Source organism: Trichophyton verrucosum, assembly GCF_000151505.1.
Source record: "Trichophyton verrucosum HKI 0517 chromosome Unknown contig00680_1.f1.exp, whole genome shotgun sequence".
Lineage (NCBI taxonomy): Eukaryota > Fungi > Ascomycota > Eurotiomycetes > Onygenales > Arthrodermataceae > Trichophyton > Trichophyton verrucosum.
Window position 1 is genome coordinate 1 of NW_003315287.1, and position 15631 is coordinate 15631.

The 15631-nt window shown below is 48.9% G+C and overlaps 6 protein-coding genes across 6 annotated transcripts; 2 read left to right on the forward strand and 4 right to left on the reverse strand.

Annotated features, from left to right (window-relative positions):
• Nucleotides 1-66: 66 nt before the first annotated feature.
• On the reverse strand, nt 67-1101 carry TRV_06214 (uncharacterized protein; the record flags this gene model as incomplete). Its single annotated transcript, XM_003019685.1, has 2 exons — nt 67-209; nt 243-1101. Coding segments are annotated over 2 exons (1002 nt in total), but the record flags the coding sequence as incomplete, so codon positions are not given.
• A 659-nt stretch (nt 1102-1760) lies between these two features.
• TRV_06215 (protein kinase domain-containing protein) lies at nt 1761-3125 on the reverse strand (the record flags this gene model as incomplete). The annotated part of the gene is made up of 1 exon (XM_003019686.1): nt 1761-3125. The coding sequence occupies one exon, from the start codon at nt 3123-3125 to the stop codon at nt 1761-1763; it is 1365 nt and encodes a 454-aa protein (XP_003019732.1).
• A 464-nt stretch (nt 3126-3589) lies between these two features.
• Nucleotides 3590-4347, forward strand: TRV_06216 (uncharacterized protein; the record flags this gene model as incomplete). The annotated part of the gene is made up of 2 exons (XM_003019687.1): nt 3590-3985; nt 4069-4347. 2 exons carry the CDS (start codon nt 3590-3592, stop codon nt 4345-4347), a joined length of 675 nt encoding a protein of 224 aa, XP_003019733.1.
• A 509-nt stretch (nt 4348-4856) lies between these two features.
• On the reverse strand, nt 4857-5267 carry TRV_06217 (uncharacterized protein; the record flags this gene model as incomplete). The annotated part of the gene is made up of 1 exon (XM_003019688.1): nt 4857-5267. The coding sequence occupies one exon, from the start codon at nt 5265-5267 to the stop codon at nt 4857-4859; it is 411 nt and encodes a 136-aa protein (XP_003019734.1).
• Nucleotides 5268-5350: 83 nt separating this feature from the next.
• TRV_06218 (uncharacterized protein) lies at nt 5351-6602 on the reverse strand (the record flags this gene model as incomplete). Its single annotated transcript, XM_003019689.1, has 4 exons — nt 5351-5710; nt 5782-5898; nt 5965-6483; nt 6576-6602. 4 exons carry the CDS (start codon nt 6600-6602, stop codon nt 5351-5353), a joined length of 1023 nt encoding a protein of 340 aa, XP_003019735.1.
• Nucleotides 6603-9748: 3146 nt separating this feature from the next.
• TRV_06219 (uncharacterized protein) lies at nt 9749-13486 on the forward strand (the record flags this gene model as incomplete). The annotated part of the gene is made up of 6 exons (XM_003019690.1): nt 9749-10133; nt 10267-10304; nt 10375-12902; nt 12968-13053; nt 13077-13146; nt 13333-13486. 6 exons carry the CDS (start codon nt 9749-9751, stop codon nt 13484-13486), a joined length of 3261 nt encoding a protein of 1086 aa, XP_003019736.1.
• Between the last annotated feature and the right edge of the window lie 2145 nt (nt 13487-15631).

Sequence of the window (15631 nt, forward strand, 5' to 3'; positions counted from 1 at the left end):
GGGGTCGTGGATGCGAGTCATCCGCAGACTCTCATTTTTATTCAACTGGGCCAGAGTATAATTCACGAATCTTATGGGATTTGAGGGACCGCCTTGCTGCCTATCATCTGTATCATCCGGCCTGTCGGGCTTATTGTCGCAAGACTGGCTATCACTTCTATCACCCGGCATTTCGGGTTCATCGTTGGGAGGGTCGTCGTCGTCGTCGTCTATGCTCTCGACTTCCCATAGAACACCCATACTTAACTGCCTTTCACCCGGCGGCGTTTCGGATCTTTCACGAGTTAGCCAATGCTGATCCCTTGGGAGACCGGCCCCATCCGTTTGTTCTTCTGAACTTGAGCTTGAAGAATCAAGTAGGTTCACGTTCAAGGAGTTAGGTGGAGCGAATGTCCCGTATCGTTGTCCTATTTGCTCTCCCGCTCTCTGTGGCAGCAAAGGTGATTGGGTCGAATTTGGCCTGTTGTCCTGAGCTTGAACATCGACATCGTTTTCACTGCTCCTGGTATTTTCACACACACAACAATCAAGCAGCGGTGGGATGACTTTCGGCTTCTTCAAGATATCCACTCTGCCACTTGGTGTTCTAACAGTATACCACTTGCGACTGAGCTGTGTGCCACCTTTGATGGTTGCTACAAAAGTTCCTGAACTTGGGTATCTGCCACCAGATACGGGATGCATGTACCGTATCCAGCAGCTTTGATACCAGCCTTGGTCTCCGAGCTTAAGGCCCTCGGGTAGCTCGTCCAAGGGTATCAGAGGAACCTTCGCGCCGTTTGGCCTAGTGATATAGAAGTTCGGTGTAGCTCGGTTGACTGTTTGACTAGATGGAGGTCCGATAGTCACATCATTGAGGAGCGTTGCTACACCCGGAATCCGTCCCGTGGATGTATCCTTGTTCTCTTGGGTTTCCGATGCTAGTTGGCTGTTGATATCGTAAATATAATCTTCTTCGGATGATGGCTCCTCTTCCAAGTCTGCCATGCCCGGTGTGGCATTGGGATGCATATGAGTAGCCCTGTTTCTTTGTGGTGTTCTGCGGCTGGGAGGCCAGGCTATTCGAAGAAAGGGGATGACATTAGACAGCAGGTAGGCCATAACTTATAACCTACACACCTGGCAGTCTCTATATCTGTTTCTTTTAATAATAGAGTATGATATTGTAATAACAGACCAAAGGACAAACCAAGCGAAGGCTATCATAGGCAGGGCGCAGTTGATAGAGTTAACGGGGTTACAGTAAACGAATGTATATATAGTTAGAACAGCGAGTGTATGGATAGAAGCAGAGAAAGGGAGAGAAGACAAAAAAAAATTCATTTTATCTCCTTTATCTATCCATGTTTACTAACATTTGATATTTGATATAGAAGTTGCAACGGAGCTACTTGGAAGGCTAGAAGCGCAAACAGCAGGCTCAAACTGAGAAGGATTATATAATGACGAAGCAAAATTGATCCTGCTCTAATGCTATAGTTAGCTGACTAGATTAAAGAGCCTAGTTCTAGCGATACAAAGTTAAAAAAAAAAAATACAACGAAGAAGAGGACGAAGAAAGAGAGAAATGGAAAGAAGAGGAAAAAAGGGATGCAGGTTAGTTAAACAAACGCCAGTCTTATCATGCTCCAGATGCTGGTAGGGGGTAAAAGTACAATCAATCATAAAACATCACATAACATACAGTCAAAGCAAGAGGAAGATTGACGGGAGGGGACGTAGGAAAGTCTATATTTATAGACAAACATTCAATCCATTATTTATGCAAGAGCTGCAATCTCGCCCCTGATAATGCCCAACCAGTGTTCTGTAGCCACTCTGCTACCTGCATCCTTTAGAACAGCAGGAGATATAACCCTCTCCACGACCCCCTTGCGTGGGATTCTAGTTCCCTGCTCTCCTGCGCGGACATAGTCAATCACACGGTGGCCATCTCTTGCAAGAGCGAGAGCTCTATGTCTTTCAAGTCCCGGGTATACCTCTCCATAGCCGATTGCAGCAGCGACCAAGGTGAGAGCCAAGGCGAATATATCAGACGAAGGTGCTGGAGTTGGTGGTAAGGTCATGGAGCTGATCGATAGGAGTTCAGGGGCTGTGAACGGAAGACTGGTGGCTAGCCGAGAGCTAGCGGTCGAGTTCAGCGCCACACCGCTGCCATGAGAGTAGAGAGAAGAAGTAAAGTCGATGAAGAGCAGATCGAATGAATTTGCTGCAGTGTCATCGATGGTCCCAGAACTGTTTAATGCCGTAGCAGTAGGGCCTCCGCTGCTGCTGCTGCTACTGCTGATGCTGATGCTGGGAACCCGTGGACGAAGGAGGATGTTCTGGGGCTTGATATCGCCGTGGACCACGCCTGCTTCATGCATCCACCGAAGCCCCTCAACTAACTTGTCGGCAAAAGAGAGCCAGGTTGCCATCCCCAGGACAGGCTTAAACATGGTTCTCGTGTTGAATACAGCAGCCGCATCTTTTGCTCTGGTTTTGATGTATGAGGCAAAGGAGAGCGGAATGGCAGTCATGACGATGGCATGTTCAGAAGCAATGTAGCCGTGAAATGGCACGACATGAGCTGTACTGCCTGGAATTCGGTGGAGAAAAGTAAGGATATCTGCTTCGGCGGCGACTGCATCATGTGCTAAACGTCCGGAGGCCACTTTAACAGCGTACACAGTGGTATGGGTGTTCCCGCTGCTACTGCTGCTCCTGCTGCTGGTATGGCCGTTCCGTGGCCCCAGCATAGGAGACGAGGCCAAAGAGCCGCGAGTGGGGGTCTGGGGTGGCGACTTAGCCAGAGAAGCAGCGTGGTCGATGCTGATGGCGCTGTAGACGTTGCTCCAGGCGCCTCTGCCGTACTCTATTCGACTACCGTCCTGGCCGTAGCGATACTTGAGCGGCAGGGAGCACTCGCTTGGCCCGTCGAGCTGCGCTGCCCACAATGGAGGAACCGTGGAGTGGGCGCCATCGAGCACGGGTATGATTCGAGCGCCATCGTCCTCCTCGACGGGCGTCAGGGGCGGCGTCAGGTTAGAGCCAGGCGACGGGGCGGAAGCGAGGAGGCTCTTGGCGGCGGCGGAGGCGGCGGGCGGCTTTATTGCCAAGGGCGCCTCACGGGCCAGCGGAACCATGGCTGCGGTTTTTCTTTATCCCTCGCTCTTTGTGTAGAAATAGGGCTGAAATAACGAGGTAAAGAAAAAAGGCGAGGTCGACAGCCGGTAAAGGGACAGACAGCTAAGGCGGTGCGAGAGAGAGAAGACGCCCGTAAAAAGGGATATGAGTCAAGAGGAGTGCTCGGAGCAGCCGGCTGACGAAGGAGGAGCAAGAATCAGGTGGGCTTGTGGGATGCAGAGGGAGTGGCGATGATATATATCAAGTCAGGCGGGCAGAAGTCACAGTCAGAGCAGCCTGTGGGAGAAGCGGGTAGAGAATACGAGAAGCGACAGAGACGAAGAAGCCATGTCGACAGTGAAGCTCGATAGATTTCTTCTTCTGCTTGTTATTATTATTTTTTTTTCTCCCTTCTCCTGCTTGAGAGAAGAGGCCGGCGATTTATATAAAGAAACAGGCTCGAGAGGACAGGACAAACGGACTGATGACAGGACAGCAGGCAGCCGGTCCCTTTATACTCCCAGCTGTCCGCAGGAGACGAAGAAGCAACGGAAAGACGAGCGCACAAGAGTCGAGAAATAAGAGTTGGCAGCGACAGGACAGTCCCGATCAGCAACGGCGAAATCTGCGATTGCTATTTATTATTCAACCACAATGGGGGCTTTTTTATCTTCCTCTCTTTGCTTCTTCTTGTTTTTTTTTTTTCTTTTTCTTCCTGCCCTTCTTCTTTGCTGCTGCTGCTGCTGCTGCTCTCAGCCCGGCGCGAGAAAATAAAATGACTGTGTTTCTGTCCCTCCCTCGCTCCCCCCCCCCTTCGCCCCTGGACCAGAGTTGCATGGCAGAGCACGGGAATGGACATGGGCCAAGTGACTGCCTGCGGGTTCGTAGCGACTGTGACTTTAGGCGCTAACAGGGAAGAAGGAAAACTCTAGGAGCAGACTCATTAGCAGCGAGGACATATAGCCCGTTTCTCGAAAGGAAAAGAAAAGAAAAGAAAAGAAAAAAAACCGAAAGGCCAGTCAGTGTGGTTTGTCTCCGGTGATTTCGAGAGCAAGAGTTCATTCCATCCAGGCCATATTTGGATATAAAGATGATATATATACTCCGTATATACGGGTTAATAGAGTGGAAGGAGTGTACGGAGCACAGCACTCGAGCAGAGGGCTGTTGGGCAGCAAGCTTCCCGTCACAGCCTCCTTCGGCCTTCCCTGGAAGATCGCGCGCCTCCGAGCAGAACGCTAGAGCATGATGCCGTCACGGATCGCCATGGGCAGAGAGTTGTGGCTGGCGAAGGAGGCCTGCTAGCAGTCGCAGAGCAGAATCAGGGAGTTTCCTCGGTGGATGGAGAAGTGGGATAGTCGCCGTCCATGGCGAGGCGAAGACTGGTCGCTGTTCTCCCAGCCATCTTCCCTGTTCTCGGGGCCAGCCGTGGGGGAGTGAGTAATTTGGCCCTCCATGTCCGAGATACGAGATGTCGCTGGACGCCTGGAGTTGCAGAGTAGGCAGGAATAAATAAATAAATAAATAAAAAGAAATAATAATAATAAATAATAATAAATATAACAGCAGCAGCCTGTCCCTTGTCGTGACGTCACTTGGACGTTGGAGCTGGCGGTTTCGAGACGGCGGGTTGGGTATCAGTGGTATCGGAGAAAGAGACGATGACGATCGGGAGAAAAAAAAGGATGAGAAGAGAAGAAGAGTTGAGATTTAAGGATAGGGATGGATACTTGCAGTCCTTTTATGTCTGGTCATGAATCATTTGCTCTTTGCATTTCTCTATCCAGCTCGCCAGCCTGCAAGGGCCCCTCAAGTCTCGTAAGTAAGTACCAGAACCACCTTCCAACAAGGCACAAAACAGCAGAAAAAGGAGCAAAGGACACGGCATTCAGCATACCAGGAGACCAGGAGACCATCCCTTCATCCCTTCTAGAACCGCCTACTCCTTCTCTTTTTCTTCCGTTTCTTTCTTCTCTCTGCTTCTCGCTTTTTGTTTTGTCAAGATAAAACAGGGATAATGAACACAACACCGTGGTAAAGATGAACTCATGCAATGCAGCTGCAGGATTTTGGAACGAGATCAAAGAAAAAAGAGAGAAACATAGAGAGGGAAGAAAGAAGAAGGGGGGAAAAAAGAGAATATAATTATCATCAAGAGGCATTAAACAACCCAACCAAATAACAAAAACTTTGAGCGAAAGGGGGCAAAGGGGAGAAGATAAAAAACACAGATAGAAAATAAAAATCACTTCCTCAACTGCTCCCTCTCAACTTCATACATAAAATCGAAATAGGACTTGTCAAAATGATGAACACGTACGTATCCGTCTTCTCCGCCAGACGCATAGCCAACGCCGGCAGGGTGGACGGCGATCGTGTTCAGGGGACCGAAGTGGCCCCTGACACGGCCGATCTCGTCCTCGAATATTTTGTGGTAGAATCGGGCCTCGAACTTTCCTTGTCTGGCGGAGGTGGTAGTCACGTCCATGGCAGCCTGGCCACCACCGAGCACGACGAAGTCCTTCTTTGCCGTTATGGCTGCTGTGTTGAGAGGGGTATCGGCAGTGTAGGTCTTGAGGATTTCGAGGGTGCTTGATGAGAGGATCTACGCAGGTTAGTATGACGGCAAATACGGTAACTGTAGAGCGAAATAAAAAAAAAAAAAGTGAGACGCACCTTGGCCGATTTGTCAGAGCAGGCGGTGATGAAGTATGTCCTGTCAGCGGAGAACTGAAGATCAGTGATCTTGCAGTCGAGCTCGTGTGCCTGGACGTTTTCTAGCTGGTCGCCGGTCTGTACACCCCGTTAGATACTTGTAAGTCTCAAAATTATAATACTAATCGAGTGAGTGATTTTTACCTTTGCGTCGTACTGACTGATGCTTCCGTCCTCGTGTCCAGCAATAATGTATTTCGCCAGGTAACTCCAGCCAGCAACGGTGGCCTTGCTCTCCTCGCAAGTGATTTTCAAGATGGGTTCGTCGGCCTGCTCGTGCAGGTTGTTCCCCTCGCCGTCTCCATATGCAATATCGAAAACAACGATGGTGCCCAGGTAGCCCATTCGCTTCTCTGTAACCGCCAACAGCTTCGATCCATCGGCAGAGAACTCGACCCGCTTCACGGCCGTAGGGAAGTCCCATGTCTTAACGCACTCGCCGGTCTTGATGTTCCATAGCTTGACGGTGTTATCTGCCGCTCCCGAGGCGAGCAGTACGGTGTTGGGGCTTGGGTCAATGGTCCATAGCGCACCCTGATGGCCAGAGTAGGTGCCTAGTCGCTCGCCGTTCGCATAATACCAGACACAAATGTTCTTATCCTTGGCTACCGAGAAAAGAAGATCGCCGTCCCGTGAGAATTTGATCTGGGTCAAGGATCGTTCCTAGAGGCGCTGGGTTAGCTGCCACTGCGAATCTTGAATTTGCGTGGGGGGGTGACGCTAAGAGAAGTGGACGAGATAAAAGGGACACGAACATGACCCTGGAGGAGGATTGGTCTCATTCTGTGTGAAGTATTTAATACGACCGTAGATATGTATACAGCTAATCCGTCTTCGTGGCTCCGTGTATGGTTCTGACCTTGTTAAATTTCGACTTGCGCTTCGTCTTCGCCTGCGACTTTTCTGACTCTTGATATTTTTGTTCGCCCACACAGAACTTTTACATCATGGCTGACTAATACGGACTTTTGTTATTCCTCTAAACTGGTCCGTGCACAGCATAATTCAGGTGCGGTTTTGAAAAGACGAAACGGCAAGCAGGAGAGAAAAGGCGAATATTTTGGCTGTGAGACAGACAGGAGACGGGGATTCTGCGAAAGGGTCCTTCATTTGTACGGCGCGAGTGTCGCTTAACCGATATTTCTATCGACTACTAGACCAAGTCATCGTCGACAACCGAATTCCAGGTCATCATTCACAGGTGACTCTGCAGTATGAACTTGTCTTAGAGTACTTTGCCCCATACCCTCCAAAAAAAAAAAAAAAAAAAACGCCAGCAAGAGGGGAGGGGAGCGTCTCTAGTTGAAAGGTCCCCTTGGAGATATATATATATATATATATATGTATACGTATAAAAAAAATTACAAGGAATACGGACCATGGAGGAACAGCGAGAGGGGTAATAGACATCTTTTTGTTTCCATTTCCCTTGAATTTATCCCCGCATCTCCGCTAATAAATACTCGTGGGTAAAAGCATCCCATACCACACAGGTGCCAATACCAAACATTACAAGAAGCTCCCGGCCTTCCCCACGTTTCATAAGCCCTATCTCCCTGGTATTGTAGCGTTCTAATTCTGGAGATGAATGGGCCTGTTGCTATTACCGATTCACAAGGTAGTATACAAGTGACTTCAAAACGTCGGCTGTATGCTAGTAACTAGCTTCGGTAAGGTTGCGAGATGTACGAAGATATATTACCAATTAATGAGGTGTTGTACTACCTCGCGCAAAGAGATATAAATTTAGCACTGGTTCCGGACTAATAGTATATAACATATTGATGCATATCGGAAGCAGCTAAGAGGCTCCTCAGCTTGATAACTACCTTGATTGTCTCGCTCAATTAGGCTCCTGTCTGCCGATTATACTTCACTTACTTGAAGTTACTTCATTTCAAGAAGAAATTAAACAGAGCAATGTCAAGTTTTTGGTATGAATATCAATTAATATTCAAGTTCCACGGGGCCGGATGATAAGCATTACCGTTTCCAGTGACATAACATCCAGGCAGTACCTTTAAAGTCCTTATCTAGCAGTTACCCATGAACTTTATTTAACGAATTCAATATTACGGAGTGCTGCGTATGAGTGTTATTTAAAACTCTGTACCGATAAAAACTCTCTAGACGCGTAAGATGACTAATTGCAGATAGTTGTCGCACCTAAAAACTTTAACTGGATGCGGACCGCCCCGTAAACCTTAAAATATGGGTTCAATAAACTTAAAATTTCAAATTGGCCTAAATGCCGAGTTTAACTGGCTTAACATAGCGGTTAAGCGAAGATATTCTAATAATAGATCATTATAAAACCTTACTAGCGCTAATCTAAATATAAGTATGATGCCAACCCTCGGTTATTGTTAAGGTGGATAAGGGGGCCAATAATTCAAGTTTGTCATGATGGTTCTCGCAGAATGAGGATAGGGAAAGCAGGAGGAGAAACGAGGAGAATAGTCTTAATCAATCAAATGATGTCTGAGAAATGTGAGCTACTTAATTTCTAGGAGAGACATAACACGTCATACAGATCAGCAAGATAGGAAGATGTAGTTTGTATCTGACAGGTTTCAACACTTGGAAATAATGAGGTATTTAGAAAAGACCTATACATTACTTTAGGTAGTAACGCAACTACCATTCTGTATACCTTTTCCGCTAGATATTGTGTGGCTTATTGTACTGATTCCAGGATCTAGATATACAAGGCTTGCCTGGTTGCTTTTCATAGAGCAGGCCCACAGAATAAACTAGCCAGCCTGGGCGGACAACTAGAAATAGAAAGAGGGAAATGAGAAATGTCTGAGTTCTGTATACATTCCTTGTAGTTGTTGATAAAGCCTCAGGAACATTCAGTATGACTTAATTCCTCCTCGATGAAGCCTCCAAGAAAATTGATCACTTCTACTTCGCGGTATACTCCCATATGAGTAGTAATTAAGTCAATCAAGTAACTGAAGGTAGTTTCTGTAATCTTGAAGGCCCGTAGCTCTGTACCATTGCATTGTGCTACCATGGAAAGGGTAGGTCAGCTTAGGTTATGACCACGCTGTGTCTCCACAATTAGGCTCGGGGCTGTCAAAGAGGCTAGATATTGCTGTATAGAGGTGCGCACTCAAGTATAATACAGGTACATTGCGTTGGTCTAATTCCGTTGGGTATACGCGAGCCAAGAATTCTGCGACTGCAATAACTGTCAAGGTGATAGTCATCACTCTCAGGCCAAAGTCAAAGCTTTCATTTTTCGTCTTTTCTGGTCTTAGTCCTGTAACGAATGATGTTGATGTGGATATAACCGATACCCGACAGATATACAGGGGTAAAAGAAGAAAGGATGGTATATAATAGCAGTAATATTGAAGGGGCCTTTCCCTAGCGTGGTGATAGCAGACGTGGACAGCTCGGTTGCTGCGGGAGATGTGGAGGAGCCAGAGACGATCATTGGCTTGCCGAAGCAGTAACTGATTGCATTTCCATAAAACATGACTTCTAGCTGGTGATAAGGCCCGGCTACCTTGATAAATGTGTCTTTATTGTATGATAAGCCCACGCAGCTGGTGGTGGTTGAGGAGCTAACTTAGCTGTAGGGCGTTAACTACCTTCTGAGATGCATGCAGCCTGTCGGTCAATCAGCGTGGCTGCCACCAGGTGCAGCGCCGTCAAGGACTGTGCACTCTTGCAAGCCGAAGTAGACAGTGCATCATCTAATCTCAGCATCTTGATCTGTGCACCGAGTAACACGCTATCTAATCTACATCTACCCGTAGTTTGAGCCTCAGGGGCAGGCTTTATCTTATCAGTCAGAATTTTCACCTCAACGACGGCGAGACAAAGAGGCGCGCCATCATGAAGCCCAGAAGAGCCGACCGAAGAGAATAACCCAGCGCTGACGACGACGAAGAGCCTAAAAGATGCCAGCAGCGGCATGCCTCGTCCAGTCCTCCCGCCCGCTTCTTCGCTGCTGTGCCGGCGGCCTCTCCTGCGCCTGACTGCTGCTGCCGCCGCTGCCTCCCTGTCGCCGGCCCCGCCCGTCCTCGCCCTCTCCAACTACTTCAGCTCGTCTCCCCGCGCGGCCTCGTCACTCCCGCTTCCTCTTCCTCTCGCTCCTCCGCCCTCGCTCTCGTCTTCCGCACCGCCATCGCCAGACCAAGCACCCTTCACCCGACAGTCGACCACCGCCGCAGCCATGGGAGCCTCCAAGATAGACGGCACTGCCATCGCAAAAGCCATCAGAGAACGCCTCAACGGCGAAATCAAGGAGACCCAGAAGACGAACCCGCGCTTCAAGCCCTCCCTTGTCATCTACCAAGGTAAGCCCTTCTCCTGCGGATAATTACTGAGTGCACAAGTATACTGACTGCAATGGGACAGTGGGCGACAGGTCTGATTCTTGTATGTCTATTCTGATAACCGCCACCCCGACGTGACTTGCTGACCGGACAGGTACCTATGTTCGCATGAAGCTCAAGGCTGCCGAGGAAGTATGCTCTTTCATCGGCACATCTATCTACTCTCTATTGCGTACGCCTTCATACTGATACAGTAGTCCAGGCATCCATTATCTGCACACACGTCCAATTGCCAGTGGACACCCCTCAGTCTGATATCCTCGCCCGTATCACATCTGACAACAATGACCCCTCCGTCCATGGCATCCTGGTTCAGCTACCTCTGCCAGACCACATGTCCGAGCATGCTGTTACCTCTGCTGTCGCTCCTGAGAAGGATGTGGACGGTTTTGGTACCTTGAGCATCGGCGAGCTGGCCAAGCGTGGGGGGAAGCCAACCTTCATCCCATGCACGCCGCAAGGTGTCATGGAGCTGCTATACGCTAGCGGGGTCGAGATTACTGGCAAACACGCTGTTGTTCTTGGGCGTAGTGATATTGTTGGCAGTCCTGTCAGCTATCTGCTCAAGAACGCTGATGCAACGGTCACTACATGCCATTCCAGGACGAAGAACGTCGAAGAGATCATCAAGACGGCAGACATTCTGGTTGCGGCCATTGGGAAGCCAGAGTTCGTCAAGGCTGACTGGCTCAAGCCTGGCGTGGTGGTTATTGATGTTGGGACAAACTACATACCCGATGACACCAAGAAGTCTGGCCAGCGACTCGTTGGTGATGTCGACTATGCAGCCGCCGTTGAAGTGGCATCACAGATTACTCCCGTTCCCGGCGGTGTAGGTCCAATGACAGTAGCCATGTTACTGCAGAATGTTGTCAAGTCTGCGCGCTTCTACTTTGACAAGGAGCGCAGCCGCACCATAAACCCCCTCTCCATTACCCCCAAGTCACCCGTACCCTCTGATATCGCCATCTCTCGGTCCCAGAAGCCAAAGCCAATCACCCAGATTGCCTCGGAAGTAGGCATCGCACCTCATGAACTCGAACCTTATGGCCACACCAAGGCCAAGGTCAGTCTCGACGCCCTCTCCCGCTTGGGGCATCGTCGAAATGGTCGATACATCCTCGTCTGCGGTATTACACCCACTCCCCTCGGAGAGGGCAAGTCTACCACTACTATGGGCCTCACCCAGGCTCTTGGAGCCCACTTAAACCGCGTGGTGTTTGCCAATGTTCGCCAGCCTAGTCAAGGTCCAACGTTTGGTATCAAGGGAGGTGCTGCAGGTGGTGGATACAGCCAGGTCATCCCTATGGATGAGTTCAACTTGCATTTGACAGGAGATATACATGCCATCACTGCTGCAAACAACCTGTTGGCCGCCGCCCTGGAGACCCGTATGTTCCATGAAGCTACCTCACCCGATGCCGGCTTGTACAAGCGACTTGTTCCCACAAAGAAGGGCAAGCGTGAGTTCCAGCGGATTATGTTCCGTCGGCTGAAGAAATTGGGCATCACAAAGACTGACCCCAACGAACTTACTCCCGAGGAGATCAAGAGATTTGCCAGACTTGACATTGATCCAGAAACTATTACCTGGCGCCGTGTCCTAGATGTCAACGACCGTCATCTACGTACCATCACCGTCGGCCAGGCTGCTACCGAGAAGGGCCATACCAGACAGACCGGCTTTGATATCTCCGTGGCTTCGGAATGTATGGCCATTCTCGCTCTCAGCAACGACCTGGCTGACATGCGTGAGCGACTGGGCCGCATGGTCGTTGCATCATCCCGCTCCGGTGAGCCAGTTACTTGTGACGACATTGGTGCTGGAGGTGCCTTGACCGCCCTCATGAAGGACGCAATCAAGCCAAATCTGATGCAGTCTCTCGAGGGTACTCCTGTGTTCGTGCATGCCGGCCCCTTTGCCAACATTAGCATCGGTGCCAACTCAGTGGTGGCTGACAAGCTGGCCCTCAAGCTGGCCGGTACCGAGCCAGACGAAGACCACGACTCCTCAACTGGCTTTGTAGTGACCGAGGCCGGCTTCGACTTCACTATGGGTGGCGAGAGATTCTTTAACATCAAATGCCGCTCTTCGGGCCTTGTGCCAGACACAGTCGTCATTGTTGCTACTGTCAGAGCACTAAAGGTCCACGGCGGTGGACCGGATATTACCCCTGGTGCTGCTCTGCCAGAAGCCTACAGACAGGAAGACACGGAGCTGCTACGAAAGGGCTGTGTGAACCTACGCAAGCACATCAGCAATGCCAAACGCTACGGAGTGCCTGTGGTGGTAGCCATCAACGTCTTCGAGACAGACACCGCTGCCGAACATGCCGTCATCCGTGAGGAGGCAATTGCAGCTGGTGCCGAAGATGCAGTACCAGCTAACCACTGGGCTATGGGCGGCAAGGGAGCCGTTGACCTGGCAGAAGCGGTGATCAAGGCATCCTCTCAGCCCAAGAACTTCTCTTTCCTGTACGGACTGGAGGGAAGCGTGCAAGAACGCATCACCACCATTGGCCGGGAGATGTACGGCGCCAGTGCGGTCGAGTTCAGTGAGCTTGCTGCACGCAAAGTTGAGACATATGAGAAGCAGGGCTACGGCAATCTACCTATCTGCATTGCCAAAACTCAGTACTCTCTCAGCCACGACCCAGCTCTTAAGGGAGCCCCAGAAGGCTTTGTGATTCCTATCCGGGATGTCAGGCTTGCTGTCGGTGCTGGATACTTGTAAGCCCACCTTCCATTCCTATCAGGTTTTTGCTTTTGTTTTCATAGCTAACTGGGACACATAGATACGCCCTTGCAGCGGACATCCAGACAATTCCTGGACTCCCTACTGCACCAGGCTACCTGAACGTTGATGTCGACGCCGAGACAGGTGAGATTGATGGACTCTTCTAGATGGTGAACCAGTAGAGGAAAGGAAGAGAGGGCTACTTCAACGTGTCTTCATCTCGATAGAAGTAAAGAAGTAAATACGGCTTCATTTGCCATAGATATGGAGGTCTCCACTATAACTCCTCAACAGTACTTTACAAATTTATATATTCGTTTACAGTTTAAAATTTTCAAAAATCTAATCTGCCATGTCTCAAACTGACAAGAATAATAGTGACGAAGTTCTACGCATAGTAAATCAGGTAAAATTACGTTATAGCTTCAGCAAAAGACGTTGGAGTGAAAAGGGAAAAGAAAAGAATGTCTATCTGGATATACTTCCGGAAGCATTGCTCTTTTGGGAAACTATCTTTACAGTGCATCTAGGTACGGTATTACGGTCATTAGCACTGGTATATGTCCAGCTGATTTGAAAAGGGAAAGGAGATTCAGAACTACTAGATATTCTGTCAATATTGATCTTCACTGCGTAGTACAAGGATTTGACATCGAAAGGTTGTTCAGGATTAAGGCATCATGGTGGTAATAGGTGCATATGCAGGTAGAGTCGTTGGTCGTTGGTACTATTTGTCCTGGCTGATGGCGTTTTCTTATTATTATTCATAACCTTTTATGGTAGTCTGTCCATAGTTCCTGGTAAAATACCGTCTGATAACTAACAAGTAGTTAGCACTACTGATGCTTGCACTAACAGCTGCTGGCAATGAAACGGGTAGGACCGGAAAAGAAGATCGCTGTTTAGTAAAATGTTGGATATTTCCATTAAGAAACCTGCAGGGGCCCACTACAAAGTGTCATATTTCCCGGTAACCTCCCGGAAAAGAGGCCGTTGCAGCTTCCTCTTTTCAGGATATACCTGAGGTTCTATAAGTATGTTTTGTGCTGAAATACATAGACTCTGGGATTGACTGGATGAGGCTGCAGTAAACTTTCGCCGCGGCTCCACACTTACAGTGGGCGGGATGTTGATCCACCTGTGCCGCATAGAGACTTCATAAAAATATTATGAATATTATGTATGTATATGTAGGGGTACGCAACAAGATGAATAAGGGAAGGAGTAATATGAAGCACTATATCAAAGGAGCCAACATTCATTTATGCATATAGTTGGATATGGGACTAGATAGTGTACCAAGAGGCATTTCTCTCAATCTAATCAATTTGCACGCTCTCGTGGGATTCCAAGCCTTTCTATGATTACAATTTCTCTATATTTCTAACTCTAATTACTGCGGCTCAATTGTGTCTTTTTAAACTTCCTGCTTTACTCTTTATTTATCTTTGTGATTTAATCCTATTATTCTCTTCAAGTTCTTATCTCACTAGTTATATTTTTATCTTTTAGCAATATCACCAATGCAGCTCTCCAGGATAGCAAGCGAGTGTTGAAATGCACCCCCACACAAGCATGACACAGCGTGACAAGCCTGAAGCTATATCAACATACCCTCTAGCTTCTGAGTACCCTTCTGGCTCTCATAGCCGTCAGCCTTGGAATATTCTTAACAACCCTGGTATTTCGAAATTGCATTCCCTTTCCCTCATGTCATACAAGAATGTAGCCGCTCACTCGAATATCTCTTCCTAGGATAGCATCATTGTTGCCACAGCCATCCCGCATATTACGGACGAATCCAACCCCCCCCCAAGGACGTTGGATGGTATGGCAGTATCTACTTGATGACTGAGCAGCTTTCTCGCTTGTCCCTATCCTCAGTCCACATCTAAGCGCCTTATTATCCTTACCTTGATCACAATTGCCCGCGTGCTTGCTTCTACTGCTGGCCCTCTATTAGGTGAGCACTCACCCAGCACGTCACCTGGCGCTGGACATTTTATATCAACCTGCCTTTTGGTGCCATCATTTGGATTACCTTCCTTCTCTCCGTCACGTCGCCTAAACACGAAGACGAGTCCATCTTCTCCGAATTTCTGCTTGCCCTGACAGCCTCAGCACCTTCTGTTACTTGCCTCCTCTTAGCCCTACAATGCAGTGGCACTACCTACCCCTGGAGTGACACTCACATGATTGCACTACTGGTCATCTTTGGTATCCTCGGGCTTGCATTCATTGCCATCGAGATCTGGCAGGGGGGATGCGTTGCTACCCTCCCGAATTTTCACCCAGCGGCCGGTTTCGTATGGTTCATTTACAGATTCTGCACGAGTGGAGCTATCTTCGTGCTCACCTTCTACCTCCCTGAGAAATACACTCCTTTGAAATAGCTCCAGCTTTTGACCTTTGGCACTATACTGATTGTGAGATTGCAGGTGGTTCCAAGGAGTTAAGGGCACTAGCCCATTCACATCAGCAGTGCAGACCCTTCCGTGGTTCATTACAAGCGCTCTTACCCTGCTTGTTGGTGAGCAGTCATTGCTAAACTGGGGCATCCTGAAATTTTGATGCTCGTCGGATCCGCCTTTAGTGCCGTTGGTTCCGGCCTCTTCACCACATTTCAGTCCGACACACACACAGGCCAATGGATTGGCTATCAGATTATATTTGCAATCGGGTCGGCCTTGTTCAGTGTAACCCTCATTATGGCCGTATAGGC